The 18,386-nt window shown below is 45.4% G+C and overlaps 1 protein-coding gene across 7 annotated transcripts in view; it reads right to left on the reverse strand.

Moving 5' to 3' along the window:
• Positions 1-18,386, reverse strand: part of CUNH16orf71 (chromosome unknown C16orf71 homolog) — a 92,808-nt gene that overhangs the window by 31,467 nt on the left and 42,955 nt on the right. For 6 of the 7 annotated variants that reach the window (XM_017809055.1, XM_017809056.1, XM_017809057.1 and 3 more), the window contains 6 exons: positions 15,229-15,345; positions 12,708-12,852; positions 10,350-10,629; positions 7,168-7,274; positions 4,056-4,210; positions 2,619-2,763 (listed from right to left, as the gene is read on the reverse strand). In XM_017809055.1, coding sequence (XP_017664544.1) covers positions 2,619-2,763; positions 4,056-4,210; positions 7,168-7,274; positions 10,350-10,629; positions 12,708-12,852; positions 15,229-15,345 — 949 coding nt within the window. The remainder of the gene's footprint in view (positions 1-2,618; positions 2,764-4,055; positions 4,211-7,167; positions 7,275-10,349; positions 10,630-12,707; positions 12,853-15,228; positions 15,346-18,386) is intronic. The other variant, XM_017809062.1, reaches the window with a different exon arrangement.

The following is an 18,386-nucleotide window of genomic DNA, read 5'->3' on the forward strand; positions in this document are numbered from 1 at the left end:
CTGGAGACACCTCTGCTTTGGCAGCAGCACCCCAGTTGTTTCTATCACCTTCTAACTCCTGCTGTGAACGTGCAACAAATGCACAGACGCTGCCACACAGCTGAATTAGAATAAATATCTTAAATAAGTTGGTATCCACTAGGAAGAGTCACAAATGTGAGCCCAGCGCTCACGTGGAAGCCCTCAAGGTGTCTGACACCCCAAGGCACAAGGCCAACGTCCTGCATCCCACATGGCACCACGTGAACATGGAGGTTTCAGACCTGAACAGAGACATCATGTTCTGCTCGTGTAACTCCCAGCCTGGAAAATATCTGATTCCACACCACTTTCACAGACACTAAGTGCTTAAACCCAGTAATCTCTCAGCTTCATTGCTGCTCCAAAGAGCTGGGCTGCACACAGGCAGTGCATTAAGGGGCTGGCATATGCTACACTTCCACAACAATTAGTTCAGCCTTCTGTAATAATATTTCAGACCACAGTTTTAAAGGCTTGTTATTTTTAAAATTACTTTGTACACATTTGATTGCTTTCTACCGTACAAGGCTGTCAAAAATTCACTCTAGTGGAACATGAGAAATGGATTATTGGTGCTGGAGGCTGATGGCAAAGCTCAGGTGTCAGATGTGCCACTGACAATCACCTCTGCTCAGGTGCCAGATGTGCCACTGACAATCACCTCTGCTTCTCGAAATTCAGCAGGCACGAGGAACCAAAAATGTGCCATCACTGTTACAGCATTACCTGCTGTTTGTTCAAACTCAGGGCATGGCAAAAAGTAAAGCTTGGACATAAATATATAGTGTTTGATTCTCAAGACAGAGATCCTTACCCAAAACCACCTATTTATCTGCTCTATTTCAGGAATAATTGTTGAGCTTTTCCTTGCTCTGAAAATTAAACAGTGTTCAAGATCTAAAAGGGGTAACTGCTTTTCAGGGGTACTGATTATAAATGCAAATCTTCTTAGTGAGGTATTTATCCTACTCAAATCCTAGTGCTATTCTTCACTTCCCAGAGGCCAAACCAAAGCTTGTGTGGCAAGAGTGTTAGCTTCCCCTCTCCAGGGCTCTGGAACATGGACTAAGGTCAGTTCTGAAGCACAGGACTGATGCAAAGAGCACAGAACACATGGAAAGAGACATTTGCAAAATCTGTCTAGAAACAAAGGAAAAAAACTCTGAGTTCTATACAATGAGAGAAAACATTTTACCTTTCCAGATTATGCTTTGTTCCAGTCCCACCTATATATTTCCAGTGGAAATTTCCCTGTGCAAAACATCAACACTGTAAACATCCTCTGTGGCACTGAGAAAAGGAGTAGAAACTGTACTTTTTAATAAGCAACTTCCTTTGGGTGTAGAGGCAGCAGGTGACATAGGGCTCTAATTATTCTGCCATGATTAATCCTCTGTGTCTGCACTTGTTTTCAGAACAGTCTGTGATAGTCTCAGGAGAAAAAGCCCAGGACTTTTTGAATTGCCATTTTTTTCCCAAACCTCTAAAATGGACAGATTAAAGGAAGTGACTGGGCTGTGGATGATTGTCCTCCTCATGGGCTATCTGTGGTGGTGTTAATGGAGGGGTCAGTCACAGGGACTCCCTTCTTGGGAAGAGCCGGGCAGGGCAGGATTTCTGTTCCCTCCTGATCACTCTGATCTTCCCCACTTGAGACCAATGTCAACTCATCCTTAAGAAAACCAAATCATGTTTTTCCTGAACCAGAGCCTCAGCATAGTTTCATTCAAGTAAGATGATTTGGGGCAGCAACTTGACTGTTTTTGGCAGTCCCTAAATATAAAATGAGTAACCTTTCAGGTCCTTGGAAGTCACAAGTACGCAGGACTTGGAGCTGGTATTGGTAGGATCAGATGCTGCCCTCAGGCTCAGTGGCACATCTGCATTTTGGCTATCCTACCTCTGTATGCAATAAGAATATCTGAGAGGAGGTTGTTGAGGTCATATAATCATAGAAAGTCCTGAGCTGGAAGGGACCCACAAGAATCATTGAAGTCCAACTCCTGGCAGCAGTCCAACTCCTGGCACTGCACAGGACAATCCCAAGAATCCCACACCACGTGCCATGTGTGTGAGATGACCAAGTCAGGCCCAGTATGGAGGTGTACGGAGACAAGGCTCACAAATTCAAGCAGGGGAGGCTCAACTTGACATAAAGAAAAAACAGTTCTCATAAGGATGGCCCTGCATTGGAACAAAGCCCCAGAAAGGCAGGGGAGCCTTGTAGATTTTCAAGACCTGACAGGAAAACCCCTGAGCATCCTGATTGGAATTCACTGCTGATGCTGTACTGAGCAGGAAGTTGGAGGAGACCCTCTGAGGTCCTTTCCAAAAGGAACTACTCAGTGATTCTATGTTCATGAGGACTCCAGTGCTAAAATCAAACACCTGGCAAAGATCAGCCTGCTCTGTTGAATGGGTAGTCATGACTCATTCACACCTTGGTCTGGGGAAACGTACAGAAAACTAGCAGGCCTTGATATTCTCCATAACTATTCCCTGCACTGTAACAGCTGTGGTCAGACTGCTAATGTTTAGCTCACACACAGTGAAATGCAAACCTCCTTCCCCAGGCTGGTGAGCAGGGAAAGCATTACCTTTCATCAGGGCAGGAATGTGATGACTTGCATTCTCCTTCCTCAGCAACAAAACGAGGCTGTGCCCCCGTGGTTCAGCTGGGAGTTCTCCCCTTGCAGGACTATCAGGTGAGCTTGAACTCTTTCCAGGGCAAAATACATCAATCTGAAATAATGAGGGCAAGTTAGACTGCTAAATCCAGATGTAATTACTATGGCACTCCAGCAAATAGATAAATTGTGATGGCATAACAAGATACAGCTCAACACTGAGGCATAGGAATTTTCAATATCTAGGTGTTCATGTATCACCTATTCATGAGGCAGAGAAACTTAATTTAAACCTCAGGGAAGAGGCTTTACATAAAAACATTCTGCCCTGGAACTGGGCTGGGCCAAAACCACAACAGTGGTAACAGAGCTGAAATGTGGTACCACTTTAAGTCACTCATACAAAAATGATCTTGAGTCCCAAATGAAGGGATGATTTTCAGAAATTTTAGCTCCAAACAGCACATTGGAGCCATAGCTGCTGCTGTTAACTTCTTAATGGCCACTCAGGATCATGCTCCAAACACCTGGTTATTTGGTCTGTGGTATTCCATAAATAGGTTATATTCATCCTAACAAATATCATGGCCAGGGACATTATTATTCCTTAGGTTTAAGCAGAAAAGAGGGGATTTGTACAGTTTAATTTGCAAAATGATGTATTTGCTGACTGACATAGCAAACAATGCTCAGCATGATAATTTGAAGTCAGGGATCTGCTCCTTTGTGAGAGAAGGTGCCATAAGATTTCTGTGTGATTTATAATGTACAAAGTGCAGCACTGGACTTCTTGCACATGTTAAGTTTGACTCCAATCTTGCATTTATGATTATTGCTGTTTCCTTAGGCTGACTTGTCAAAATGCCAACTGCATTTTAACTCAAATCTATCGCCATGTTAGAAAGAGGTTCAAAGAAAAAAAAAGTTAGTTTTAATAACAGGAAAGCTCTTTTTGCAACGCATTTGGAGTGCATTGAACGAGGGGACTTCCTGCTGAAAGGCCCCGATGGACTGTGAAGTACAGCACCAAATATCAGTCTGTTAGTGAAGACTATCTCCCGAACACACCTTTGCAGATCAGTGAGTGTTATTTTGGATCATGGGGCTACTTGCTTTTCTGAGATCAATGGTAAAATTCATTTGTTTTAGTAGGAGGAGGCCCAATGATGAATTTACACTCCTGTTCCTAGTGAGAGGCCAAGGCCTGGAGGGATTTTTCCTACTAGAGAAAAGCCAGCACTGAAAGCAACCCAAGTGCCACTCCCAGGAACAGGGAGAACACGAGTGCTGTGTAGCTGGAAAAGAGGGAATGGGAGTCCTTGGAGCACTTACTAGAGGAGCATTGGCATAATTAGTTCCAGACCAAGGGGTAACAGGGTATACAACTCGCTGTGTTCTGTCCAGTACCTGCCTTGTTGTCATGCTCAGCACAAGGCCTTGCTGGGGTGAGAGCTGCAGCTGCCTGAGGCCTTGCAGGACAAACCCCCGACGAGCGCAGACAGACATCACCTTTCCATAGGCACGAGGAGACACCACAGGCGACACCAGCAAAATGATGTCCCCTACAGCAAAGAGAGGGTAAGGAAAGCAGCGTGTTATTGTCACAGAAGCTGTGGTACCAGTGCAAGGCAGCTCTCACAGTGGGTGGTTCCAGCTTGAAGCACATCCCAAATGGTGACACTGTGTTTTACAGTTTATTTGCTATATCCAGCTCATAATGACTGCAAGCCAGTGCCACCCTAGGATGGAAAAGCTTATGGCATCATCAGTAATTTCTTTATGAATCATACACTCCAGATAGCCTGTCTCATCAGGTCTGGGGGGTATGTGGCTCAGCTCACGTGCAGGCAGTGTGTCAGCCTGTGGGGACTGGGGGCCTGATAAGCCTGGCCACATGATGAGTAACCAAAGTCAACAAGAACAGCTTGGTTTTGAACAATTTCTCGACTACGAAGCACATGAAGCAGCCCCAGCCATTCCTCTCTGCTGTTACTGGTGGTCCCAGCCTGTAGCTGCTTCTGCAATCCTGCTCAGCACGACCTCCTGCTTCCTTTTGTCCCTCCTTTACTCCTGTCTCTAACCTTCATCCCAGAACCTGCCTTGTGGTACAGTCTCCTGAAGCTTTGGACCAGCCTGTGATCATGATTTCACCTCACTCTTTGGTTTGGAAACCATCTGGGGCCTCAGAGGTTCCTTGGTCATCATGACAGTGCTCTGTCCTACCTGATCCTCATCCACTGGGTCTGGCTGCTTGAGTTCTCCTTGTACCCCTCACCCCAGTAGATAAGGTTCCATTGGGTTAGCACCTTGGGTTTTAGACTCCTGCTTTGTGAGTTGAATCCCAAGCTCACTGCTATGGGCAAGACCAGGAAAAAGAGACTACAAGACCTCCCGAGCGGTCTAAGCCCCATCTTAGGCACTACAAGACAAGATCAACACTTTTCCTTGAAGCTTCTGATCTACCTGAGGTCTTTGCTTCGTTCTAATCTTATTTTGGCTGGTTTTACCACCACCTTCATTATCACACCTTCCTAGCTCTAACACAGCTTTTTATCCCTCGCAATGTACATTCAGATCTCATAACCTGCCAAGAGTGACCTCTGAGGGCGAAGCCTCAGTGCCACTTCTACATGGGTTTCCTCTACACTGCCCCATTAATTTCTCTTAGCTCTAATCAGGTGATATGAGATTGGAGGATTTCAGTCTCTGCATCCTAATTACGCTTGTTTTGGTGGGTAGGACACCGACTATTTTTTTTTATTTTAGATTTTGTGGTATGAATAACCATCCTCTCAAGAATCTGACCAAGGCTCAGACTGGTAGTTCAAAGCAACAGTAAACAAGAGAAACCTTGTGTTTAGCACTAAGGATGGGACAGGTAGAGTGTTTCTTTGCCTAAAATTTCTGTTTGGCTTTACCACTGACTTTAAGGCAGACATTCATTATATGGGAACTGTCAAAATACAGGGTTATGGGTGGTAAAATTTTGGTTCCTTTCTAGTTGACAACAGTTCTAAAAAACATTTTTGCATATAAAAAACCCAAATCAACAAAAATACCTGCTAGGGGGACTAAAACTTGGATTATTGAGAAGAGGCAGATCTACCTGGTGGGAGATGCAGTACATCTGCTCTGTATGGGTAAATATTCCTGTCTCCAAGAGAAGCTGCTGGAACCCTGAGGGAAGGAGTTAGTGAATGTTTCCTTTCCTTAAAACCCCACAGAGTGTCTGCTCCCAGACCAGATTTTCAGCTTCCCTTCCAAGAGCCATGATCCAGCTATCTTAGGAATGAAGCTCAACAGTGACTTCCTGAGCCCAAATATACATGGAACGTGGTGTGGTGTAACTCAGCAGCCCACAGCAACTGTGAATCATTAATGGCCATAAAAGGAAGGGGAGGCAGAAAATGTGACTCATTCCATCAGTAGCCACCAGCTGCCATCAATCCCAATCCCAAATAACAGAGCCAATGGCTGGCTGCCAAAGTACCTGAGTTAACACGCGCTGTTGTACCAAAGAGTATTTCAAAACTGAGACTTGTTTTTTTTTTTGCTTTCTCCCTTCTCCATTTTCCTCCCATCACCCTCTGTCTCTTTGTGTTCCTTTCATCTTTTTGCTTATGCTCTCACCCTTTTCTCATGGATTTTTTCCTTTGGCAATGTAATTTCCCATGCTTTCTTTCTCTGTCACTTCAATCGTGCCTCCCTTCTGCCACCTTCTCCCTGACAGCTACTGACCTTCTGCTCCCCTCAGGTTCCATTCCTGTGAAACTATCAACTGTGGGAGCAGAAACCAGCCACCAACGCTCTAAACATTGTCCAAAAATCCCTTGCACCCCAGATCTGCTGTGCCAGGCCCCACTACAGAAGTCTGTCAGCACAATGGCCTTTACAGCAGGTACCCCAACACCAACGGGATTCTTCTTAGCCAGGTAAGGCCTTGGCAGGTGTCCCTTGGACACAGCCTGCAGCTAGTTAGGTACCAATTCAGAAGAGAACTCCTACAAAGGGAAAAGGGGTCTTTGAGTGGAATCAGCTTAATGCAGTGCTCCCCTTTCTGACTGCATGGTCAGCCCTGCCCTGAATGAAGCCTTAACCATTTAACTCCCCTGATGATTATATTCAGCTCTTCACCAGGAGAGACAGATGATCTCTGATCAGATAAACAAGCAATTTAAGGATTCTACTAGGCCTTCACTATTTCTCTGATGAACAGGCCCCTCTGTGCAGAGATTTCCTGTGCACTGTTTTTTCGTTTCTTTTTCCCCCCCTTCAGTGACATCTAAGCAGCCTGGAGGACTCCAGCAGCTGCCTCCACAAGGAGGTTGATGTGTAACACTTCTCTGCCACTTCATTGCAGGAAAAATGTTCCACTAGAAATTCATTGCTGGCTCTAGAACTGGCCAGGTCACAGCCCTGAGCAATACAGGGAAGCAGAATTTCCTGAGACAGGTGGGCTGGGGTGAAGTGACATTGCCAGTGAAGAACCATGAAACCTCCAGCTGAATCTAACGCTGACCTTTGGTAGTTGAGACAAGCATGGCTGGATGTCGAGGCAGCATCATGCTCTGGAGATCAATCTTTTCTTCATCTGCTTCTGTCCCAGCTGATGAAGGACCCTGAGAGCTACAGAAAAATGATAAATATTAAAAGCTGTTACACCAGATTCTGACTCAAATCTACTTTCTGTAGCAAATCCAGGGCCACAGAAGCTTCTCTGCTAAAACTGCTTTACTGAAAAAGCCATTTCAATCCCGTGTCCCTGACATGAGCTGCACTGAGGTCTCTCTGACTGAACATTTTTATATTACTCCCCCTGAGGCTCTCTGTGTTCAATTAAAAGTAGCTAATGCAAAGTACCCAGCTTGGCAAAGAAATCTGGGAATCAATAAATATGTTAGGCTGCACTACCAGAGCTATTCCCACCCACAGACACATCATAGTTGCTGTTCACATGGGGTTCTTTAGCCTGAGTTTAAGCAGTTTGGAAGGTTCATGTTAGGCAACAAGCCCGATCGAGTCTGGCAGAGATGTGCCAGGGAAACCTCTGCAACTTCCCTGCATATCCAGAAGGCCCAGATCAGGGCAGGGGGAACAGAAGGTGTGGTTTGGAAGCCAAGGACTGTCTGGGAACAGTTTGGCTGGGACTGTGAGCACAGGCTGCTCAGGCAAACCTGCCTCAGCCCTTCCGAGCTGGCTGCAATGTATCTTGCTCTCTGGAACACATCCTGCTCGCTCACTCCCAGGAGCCCATGGCATCTGCAAGGATAATCTGCAAAGGGCCATCTGAGCTGCAGTTTGTATTCCTGTCTCCCAGTGGACCAAATCACCAGCATTAGGAGAAAGACAAGTGTATTATTTAGAATGTAGTGCCGCTCCAGACTAAGTTATACCACAGGAGCAGAACTCATCACCTTTGTAAGAGGAAAAATAAACAAACAAACAAAATAAATAAAAATAGAAACCAAATAATAAATAAACTTAATAATAATATATCATATATATAATTGATATAATAATAAATTCATATAATAATGTATATTTATATATTTATAGTAAATTTATAAGATACATAATCTTTAAATGTAAATCATAAATTTATAAATAGAAATTATATATTTATGTTTGCAAATAAATGTATATACAAAGCAGTAATATGAATTATTAATAATAAACTTATATAATAGTATAAAATAATAGTATATATTATTACTATATATAGTACACATGTCAAGTAACAAATCAAAGTAAATTTTAAAATTTTGCCACATCGATTTTTTCCCCCATCTTAAAAATAAAACTGATGAGAGCGGCTGTTGATGGCCAAGCAGAGCTGAACTCTGACACACAATCCCTCCCCAGCACCAGGTTAGTTCCACATGGCTGAGCTTTGCCACTCTGCAGAAAGCACTGCCAGCACTGCAGCTGATCTCCCCCCCAGCCTGCTGCCACAGCCACTGTGCCACACTGCCCCCAGGAGCAGCCAGGATCCTGAGAACTCTCCACAACCTGTAGGTGCAGGGCCTTGTCTGAGCTTTCTGCAGCAGTTTCACCACAGCATCATTTGTTCAGCAATGCTAAAAGGAGATGCCCACAAGCCAAAAACCCCAGTGCAGAGGCTGCATCCCATGTGCTTTCACCACCCTTTCAGTGAAGAAATTTTCCTCAATATCCAGCCTGAACCTCCCCTGGCATAATTTGAGGCCGTTTCCTCTTGTCCTGTCCCTTGTTCCTTTGGAGCAGAGTCCAACAGCCCCCCACGGTTCCCTCCTCCTGTCAGGGAGATGCAGAGAGTGAGAAGGTCCCCCCTGAGCCTCCTTTTCTCCAGGCTGAGCTCCCCAGCTGCTCCTCACAGGACTTGTGTCCCAGACCCTTTCCAACCTCTGCTGCCCTAACAACCAGGAAAGGGCCCTCTGAGCACAGCAGAGCTCTATGTTCACACACAGGATTAAATGTGCTCCCTGGGCCCTCAGGTCTGAGCCTCTGTCCAGGAAGCTGCAAGATTGTCAGGAAGGGAAGAGATTGTTTTGTGTCATAGAAAGTACTCATCTCCATCAAGGAAAAGCTGCAGAGAGATTTGGGAAAGAGAGTGTTGATAAGGAGTGCATGGGAGTCCGGGTGCAGATGGTGTGCAAGGTCTGCTGAGTGTCACTTCACAGAGCTGCTCAAGCTTTTCTCCCTGTCCTCCCCTTTCCCTCACCCCCCTCTGCTCTGCTGGGTGAGGCCAACAGCAGGTATTTTGTCAGTGTTAAAAACTTTCAGATTAAAAACCACTCAGTAAAGCCATTTCTGTCCAGGAGAGCCAAAGCGAGCCTTTGGGAGCTGCAGGCCCCTCCCTGCAGCACTGCACAGCAGCACAGGGATGATCAGGGCTGCATGATGGAATAATGGATGTTTAAAAGCCATTCCCAGACCCATCCAAGCACGACATTCCAGACTCCTGAACCTCACTTGTGCCCAGCACTCTTTGGAACCCTATAGTTATGCCATGACTTCCTAAATTGCATTCCTCATGCTGACAGCTAAAGGTTTATAAGCCACTCTTCATTTTCACACATATCTGTCATCATCCTCCAAAGAACCTTTTCCCTCTGAAGCCCCTTATCAATTGATATGGAGGGACATAGGGCAAAGCTAGAGCAGGTTTCCTAGGAAAGGGCCACTCCTTCTTCAACACCAAGTCTCCAAATCTTGCTGCAAGTGCATGAATTACCAGGCTCGCTACCAGGGAACAGGGGATGGAAAGCAATCACAAGTGTCCCACACCTGATACATCTAGGACCTGTGGAAACAGCCTGAAGTTGTGTCAGGAGAGGTTTAGGATAGATCTCAGAAAGAAGTTCTTCCCCCAGAGGGTGGCTAGGCACTGACCAGGCTCCCCAGGGAATGGTCACAGCCCCAAGGCTGACAGAGTTCAAGGACAACACTCTCAGGGACAGGGTGGGATTGTCAGGGTGTTCTGTCCAGGAGTTGGACTCAATGATCCTGATGGGTTCCTTCCAACTCAGCATATTCTTTGATTCTGTGATCTGGTGCAGAAAAGAGAAGGACTTTTGCAGACTGTATAACTGGTTTGGAAACACAAAAGTAGATAGATTCCTTCCACCCTGCACTCCTGTTCCCCAGACCTTTAGCAGAAGGCTGACATGTAAAGAACACACTGCCTGTGGGAACAACACTTCCAGACCACCAGACCATCACCTGGAAGGCAGGTGCAGGATCCCAGCAGCCCTTCCTCCAAACCAGAGGCACAGCTCCCTGTGCACGTGGCTGTCCAGGCAGGGCAGGGACATGAGAGGCTCCTCTTGGCTCTCGCTGTAGATGGCATTGATGGAACCACAGTCTGTCACTCTGGCCAGCCATGGGTCAGATGGCCCCATGATGTCCTGCAAGGTGCCACGTGCTCTAGGCCCTCTCACACACAGTGCCAGCACTGGTGGCACATTGCCAAGCTCTGAGGTGTAGGAAGAAGGCAGCTTTTCTGTGGAAACAAACATACGTGTGAGTAAAACGTGGAACAACCAGCCCCAAGGTCATTCATCCCACTCAGGTGCTGTCATAGCCAGACCTCAAAAGGGGAACCACCTGGTTACCTGCCCCGTGGGTCCTATGCTGGCAGCACCTGCACATTTTTACCTAATGCTAAATCTGAGATTACTGAAGGTGCTCTGTTAAAGACAGAGTTGGTTGCCTCATACTTGCTGTGGAAAGGTGTGAGCACAGGGTTAGTGATTACAGAGCAGGTGATACACTGGAAGTGTCCCTGTCCATGGCAGGGGGCTGGAACTAGACAGTCTTTAAGGTCTTTTCCAACCCAAATTCAGCACTTTAAGTTCCTGTGCAGTCTGTTGTTCGTAACCACAAGGCTGGGGATTGAAGTAGAGACAGGACAAGAAGAAGGTCCTGTGGAAAGGGATGTTTTTGAAAGGGATCACAAACTAGAAATTTGAAGACTTCTTTTCTACATTATTTCCTTCTGCATCAAAACCAGATTTTGTACAATGCTGTAAGATCAGCTGCATCAACTCTTCCCCATGTCTCTGGCAAACCTTTTCCCATGTCTCCTAGCATAGCTGAGTCCAGGAAGTAAAAACAAAGAGAAAAAACAAATTTGGCTTCTCTGCAGTTCTTACTGCAGCAAGAAGAAAAAGCAGCAAGGCTTCCCTTAGGTTTAAAAGCATATTCAAAGACATAATTTCTTGCATAAGAATCAGAAACCAGAATATAAGTCTCTGGAGCAGGTAGATGATGAAGCAACTGGCTGTAAATACTTAAAATAATAATTTTCAAGTTTTCAAGTGGGTAAAAGTCTAATTTACAAACTCACCCAGCGGTTCTCAGCTCAAATGAATTGTCTCTTCATACAAAATGTTCTTAAATAATACTGCCTGCTATGGAGCATTGAAGCAGATCTGCTGCCTGTCAGCTCCTAATGACTGGTGATTTTATGGTTTCCTTATTCATTTCTGGAGTCCTCCTTCATTTCTCCAGCTATCACTAGGAATGTGTTACGTCCACAGCCCTGAGAGAACTGCAATCCCATTCCTAAGGCAGTCTGCTCCTCTTGCTTCCAAATGCAACAAGGGAGCAGGGAGACTGGAGAATTTTCTCTGATGAAGCTGGTCTTCACTCACCTTCTGCCAGAGGAAAAGCAAACCCATTTCCCTCACTCTCAGCCTGCCTATATCTTTCCCATGGGAAACAGACTGTCTGTATGAGGTGGTGTCATACACAGACCTTCCAGGAGGACTGCCTGGTTTAAAAGAAAGCACAAGCCAGGCTACATTACAGAGGCAATCTCTAAACTTTGCAGCTAATGCAACACCTGTCGCTCTGGAATTATGTTGCATTAGCAACTAATAATATTCCATAATGCTTTAAGACAGGTTTCATCATCTCTGTTTCTCAAATGGGAAAAAATAAAGATTTGAGCATAACATGCTCATTTGACACATTGGTGTCTTTGTGATTTGAGTTCAGAGACCCAGGTCATTTTTATTTACCTTATCTTGTTGGTCTCCAATCTCAGATGGGATTCTATCATGGGATTATATTAAACAATATGACATTTTGTGGATGTTTTATCAGCCAATGCAATTACAGGACAGCTAGATCAGTACTTTGCCCATGCTTGTGAAGTCCCACAGGCAATGAGATGGGGGAATTGTGGAAGAGGAAGGCTGGATTTTCTGCAGCTAAAACCTTCAGCAACATAGTGGGGAACTAAATTATTATATTTAACTCACATGATTCTAACCCTGGAGCTTAGAGCACTGCAGTTTGGGAGAGCTTGCTGCAAAGGAACAACTAAACTCTGAGACACAAAAATGTATCAAGGGTTAAAAATTCAACTCGTGGATACTCAACACCGGGAACAGAAGGAAAGAAACAGCCCAAGATATTGTATAATTTCTTTTGGGAAAGATATAGGGACTGATAAAGCAAATCTGACACCCTCTGCCCATGCCCACAGCACCACATCACCCTTCACCTTGGATTTACAGATCTTTGTCTTCCCTTCAGCATCATCACACGATCTGAAGGAAAAGCAGAGCTCACCTGAGCTGGAGAGCAGCACATCCTGCTGGGGATAGAGCAGGCGGAGGCCACAGACATCCAGGCCGGAGCTGAGCAGCAGCTGCAGCAGGTGATGGGCAGCCAGGGGACTTCGAAGGAGCCTCTCAAACAGCAGCACCATGGCAACCTGAACAGAAGGAGCACGTTGGAAAAATGAGGCAAATGCTTCCAAGCCTTCAACAACCTCACAGCTGCATCCCTTCTGCTCACCTTTGGTTCCCAGGATGGATCTACACTCCAGGAGCTACAAAGAGGCTTGGTTTTGGTTTATGTTTATGTGCAGTTCACAAGAAGGCTCTTAGCTTTGGACTGAATCACAACTATCAATGATAATTATAATTTAATCTATTTCTGTTGATATAATTGTGCCTTTTGTCATGTAAACCTACTAGTAAAAAACTGCAAGGTCTCTGGGGCAGAGACCAAAGCACATCACCTCTGCTGTTTAACTCTGTGTACTACCATTTGCCCATCTTTCTAGATGATTAAATAATAACAGACTAACTGGTTTTTTCTTTATACCTATAAAAGTGACATAATCAACATTAAAAAAAAAGATCAAAAGGCAAACACATGACTGGTACTCTCCCAAATTTACATTTGAAGTCTTCTCTACCAGACTAATCCAATTCAGCCCATTCTGGCACGTAGGAAGACACACACCAACACATTCTGAATGTCTATACCCAAAAGGGAAGCAAATTATTATTACTTTCCCATCAGAGAAACAAATTGTTTTAAAAAGGAAGTGCTTTAAACCAGGGAATGGTGTGGTGCTGTGGATAACAGGCTGTTTCGCTGTAGGTCACACAAGCTGACTGCACTGGCCCCAAATCTGGGCACGGTTCTCCTGGATGCAGAGCAGCACGAGGATTTGCCCAGACCAAGGTTTACAGCTGCAGCAAATGCCAAATGAATTCGTCAGTACTGGACACTTGAAATGAAATGCTACTCCCCCGAAAAGACATTGTGAGGCTCATACCAGCGTGCTAAATGAAGATATACATTTACTCAAATCATATAAAAGTGGGCTAATTAGGAATAAAAGCTCTATTTCTTTATGTTTGTTTAGCTCAAGCTTTCCAGATACCAACCCAGAACTCACAGCAGCCAGGAAGGGAGTATTTTCTGTATCTGCTCAGAGTCCCTGGAGCTTAGCTGCCTGGGCTTGGGGCCAGCTGTGATAACACAGCCATCCAGCATCAGGAAACCTCAGGAACTGCCCATCTCCCCTCTTTTCGGGCACCTGGAACTTGGCTTTTCTCTCTGTCAGAGCTTTGTTGAGGTGGGCCTGGCCCAGTCTTGGATGTCACCAATTCTGGCCACTGACCAAAGCCATGGATTTCCTGGCTTGGCCTTATCACTGTGGATTTCCACCTGGACACTGTGTCCAGCTCTGAGGCCACCAAGGCAAGAAAGATTTTGACCTGCTGGAGCAAGTCCAGAGGAAGCCAGGGAGCTGTTCCAAGGTCTGAAGCCCCTCTGCTCTGGAGCCAGGCTGGGAGAGCTGGGGGGGTTCACCTGGAGAAGAGAAGGCTCCAGGGAGACCTGAGAGCCCCTTCCAGGGCCTAAAGGGGCTCCAAGAGAGCTGGAGAGGGACTGGGGACAAGGGATAGAGGGACAGGACAAGGGGGAATGGCTTCCCACTGCCAGAGGGCAGGGTTAGATGGGATATTGGGAAGGAATTGTCGGCTGTGAGGGTGGTGAGGCCCTGGCACAGGTTGCCCAGAGAAGCTGTGGCTGCCCCTGGATCCCTGGAAATGTCCAAGGCCAGGTTGGACGGGGTTTGGAGCAACCTGGGCTGGTGGAAGGTGCCCCTGCCCATGGGACAGGGCCATCCCACCCTTAACAGAAAGGAGGCACCTTTAAGGTGCCTTCCAACCCAAACCACTGTGTGTTTCCATGACTCTTGGCTGGCTCTGGTTACTGCTGCTGGACCTGCTCTGCTCTTCTCATTACAAATTACTTTACACAGGAGTAGGTCCCGTACATTTTGATGGGCACTCCTAAACAGACGGAAATGTGAGCTAACTTAAGCCACCTTAACCTTCTCTTCTCCTGGAGTAAAATAAGTTGAATTACTTCCTACTTGTTCACACAACACACAGTTATTGTAAGTCAGGTAGTACCAGAACCTTCAGCAACTTCCTTGAATTTTTCTGAGCCCGAGTTTAATCAAAGCTGTGCTGTATGCTGGCTTACAGTCAAGTGGTTTCAGGTTATCAAAATTTTGTCTACTGTTACTGATTTGCACCTGGTTGGTAGCAATTTCTTCAACCCACAGATTTCAAAGTTTAATCTCCTGTGGCTCAGAGCAATCAGCACATCAATACTGATGACATGAAACACTCGGCTGGTACATTTAGGTCTGAGTGAAAAATACTTCAAGATCAGTATTTATACCAAACCTCAAGACTGAAATATTCCAGGTCACCTAATTGTCTCTCAGTGTTCCACATCATCCCACAAGCCAGGAAGGAGTGGTGTGCTTGCTGTTCTTTACCTCAGTGTCTGTATCCCTGCAGGCCTCCATGGCACTGCTGTCGGGGAAGTATTTGTCACCACTTTCAACTGTCTGCCAGTAAAATCCATTTGGCACCACAAACACCTTCTCTGCTGCCTGAAACACACAAAGGACACTTCTCACTTGCATGTTATCTTGGTCCCTCAAAATAAAGGGCTTGGAAAACCAGAGTATTTTATGGCTAGACACCACCCAAGGATGCACATGGGTGGGTTAAACTCATTAGTCCAATGTTGTTAATATATCATTTGCTTTCTTACAACCGTTCCTCTTGCTCCAGTTAAGTGATATCCCAAGAATATGAATCTGCAACCACTTCCTGAGAGCCTGAGCATTCCCAGTGTCCAATCCAGAGAATCCCCAGCACACAGAACACCCACAGGTATCACCAGGAGTTCCATCCATAGCAGACGGATCTGAGCAGAGCCCTTGATTCTCCACGACTGTGCTGAGCACTCAGCAGAAAAGGGCTTTGTGAAAGCAATGCTCTAATTAACTAATCAAATGGAAGGGTAGGGAAGAAATTTCATGAACTTTTACATGCCTGTAACCAAAATAGGACATTTCTCCTGCGCTCATGTCACCACAAGTGACACATATCTGTGAGACTTACTGTGTCACATACTCAGGGAGAGGCAAAAAGCTGCCATTTAGGTCACAGTGCAGCATTTCCCAGCTCAGCACCTTATTTTGTTTCTCATAAATTTTCTGGGCAGCCAAGCAAGCAACTTGTACAAGTGCAAGTGTAAGGATGTGTCACTCATGAGAATGTGCTGTGACTGGATGCTCAGTAAGCAAGGCCACAGTCCAGGGACAAAGAACTTCTGAAAGTCATGTTTGTCAAGTTCTGGCTTGGGAAGAATTGATACTGAAGGTTCCAGAAACACAGATGCATTTAGGCAGAGTTCAGAGTGGGCAGGATTCATTCCAAGAATGAAAAAAAATTGTCACTTTTGAGACACAGGCTCAGGTGAGGCTTCACTTTTAAAGACTCTACTCTGATTTACAGTAGTCATTAATTTGTCCTCATCTTATGTGGACTGACCTTTCCAAAAAGCAGAAAAAGAAATTAGTTTTCAACATGGTCTCATCAGGACTTTTATTATGGAGAGAAAATGGGCTATCAGTGCATGGAGAAGCATCCATTGTGCATTCTGAGGTACATATAATGCTGATTAATTGTGTAATCACCTGAGAGATTCTGTGTGTGCTGCTTGGCCTACGACAGGCACTTCACAGCATTCTACAAATGTTATAAAAATAACAACCAGAAAATCAAATTAATCGGAATATTAAAACCCCTCTGACAACTGCCTTTCCACTTCAGTAACCTTTTCTGTTGTCTCTTTCCTCTATTTCCTGCACCTCATGAGATATTTGCCTAAAAGCAGAACCGGGGATTTCACTTTTCATGCTTTTCAATCAAATCAACTACCCCAAACTCAGAGCTTTGGCATCTCTCAGTGGCTTTGTCCATTCTGTCCTGCAATTCATCGCTCTCCTGCTTCCACTGGTGCAATTACACTTGGTTGCTGTGGAAAAGATCATCAGAGGGAAAGGGCATTCAAGGAGACAGAAGATCACCTCTGTTTCCAATGTAAGATGTCAGCTCCCACGTGCAACAGTGGTACAGTATTCCCAATGCACAAAAGAGGAATGCAGCAAGACCCCAGTCTTCTATTTATTCAAGTTATTCCTTGAACAAACCTCGCATCTCTGAACTTTCAAGAAGAAGGAAGAGAAGAGACAAATGTGGTCAAACCAACACCAGCCCCTGTTTCCACAGAAACCTTCAAGGTAATCATCCAGCCCCAGTCAGGACACACGGGGAAATCCAAGGTAAAATGTGCCCTTCAGGAAGGACCACGGTGTAAGCTGTGGATGAGGGTGATCCCAGGCCAGCCCTCCTCCCTGCCAGAGCAGGGATCTGGCCACACCTGGGAATTCACACCTGTGGGAAATTGTTACTGAGATCAGTCAGATTCTGTTTTCTAACAACCAACCCGAATGTGAGTTCACAAAGCAGCAGAAAATGAAGTTTGAAAAGTCTTAGTTCTCCTAGAAAGTCCTTCCCCTCACGAGTTAGGAACAGACAGATGGCCGTGGTATGAAGGCCCTGCTTTGTCCAGTCTGCCTAAAATGCACCAGTGGCAAACTCCTGGCATAGCCTTTCTATCCACGAGCGGGAAAATCAGGGAGAAAGTCACTTTCCCTGTGCATGTAGGAGAGAATTGCATCAAGTCAGTCATTATAATACTGAGATGAGCCCTGTTTAACACGTAACACAGAGCAACCTTCCACAGGCAGTTGCAGGACCTCACAGTCACTGAAATAACTGGCAAATTCCACACTGTCTATGATACTTTAGTGCTACTTTTAATGTTCCACAAGAGTGTAGGTGTGAGAATTGTATTGGTTTCACCTCAGGGCTCATTCCTCTCACACCTCCAACAACATCACACCAGTTGTAAAACTTCTGTGCCAACACAGCATCTGAGGAAGCCGCTCCCAGGCCAGCGGATCCATCACCTCTGAGTGCTGACCTGTCTCCTGGTGGGAGGAGAGGAGATTCCCCCACAAGAAAAGAAGAGGATAACTACCTGAAAATCCCTCTCCTGTGAGGCTCTGCAGACTCAGCACTGTAACAACCTCACATCTCATGGCAAAGGCATTATCCCAGGGAGGAAGGTTCCCTACATCAGCCAATGGCAGCTGCACAGCCCCAGGGATACTCTGACTTATGCTATGACAGGTTTCAAACCCCAGACTCACAGAACCATGACCATTGCCATGCTGTGTCTGCAGGGCTTCTTACAGCACTGAAATCCTCTCCATCCAAACTGCCACAATCAGGAAGAGCAGGAAGGGAAGGCACGTCCATAATATCTCATTTGTATTATTCCTTTTTGTCAATAATCTTTGTTCTTTTTTTATTTGAGTGCCAAATTCCAATATCTGCTACCTTACAACACTGAAAAAGACCAGTTTGGACCATAACTAACATTGAACATTAACCAGTTTTTCAAAAAGCATTTAGAAGAAACCCTGAGCTACTGCTTTGTTTCAGGCAATATTACCCAGATGAAGCCAGATAGTTATGGGACGGAAATTCGCAGCAGAACAAAAATGTGTTGTAA

This window comes from Lepidothrix coronata, unplaced genomic scaffold, assembly GCF_001604755.1.
Source record: "Lepidothrix coronata isolate B3197 unplaced genomic scaffold, Lepidothrix_coronata-1.0 Scaffold24, whole genome shotgun sequence".
NCBI classification, from domain to species: domain Eukaryota; kingdom Metazoa; phylum Chordata; class Aves; order Passeriformes; family Pipridae; genus Lepidothrix; species Lepidothrix coronata.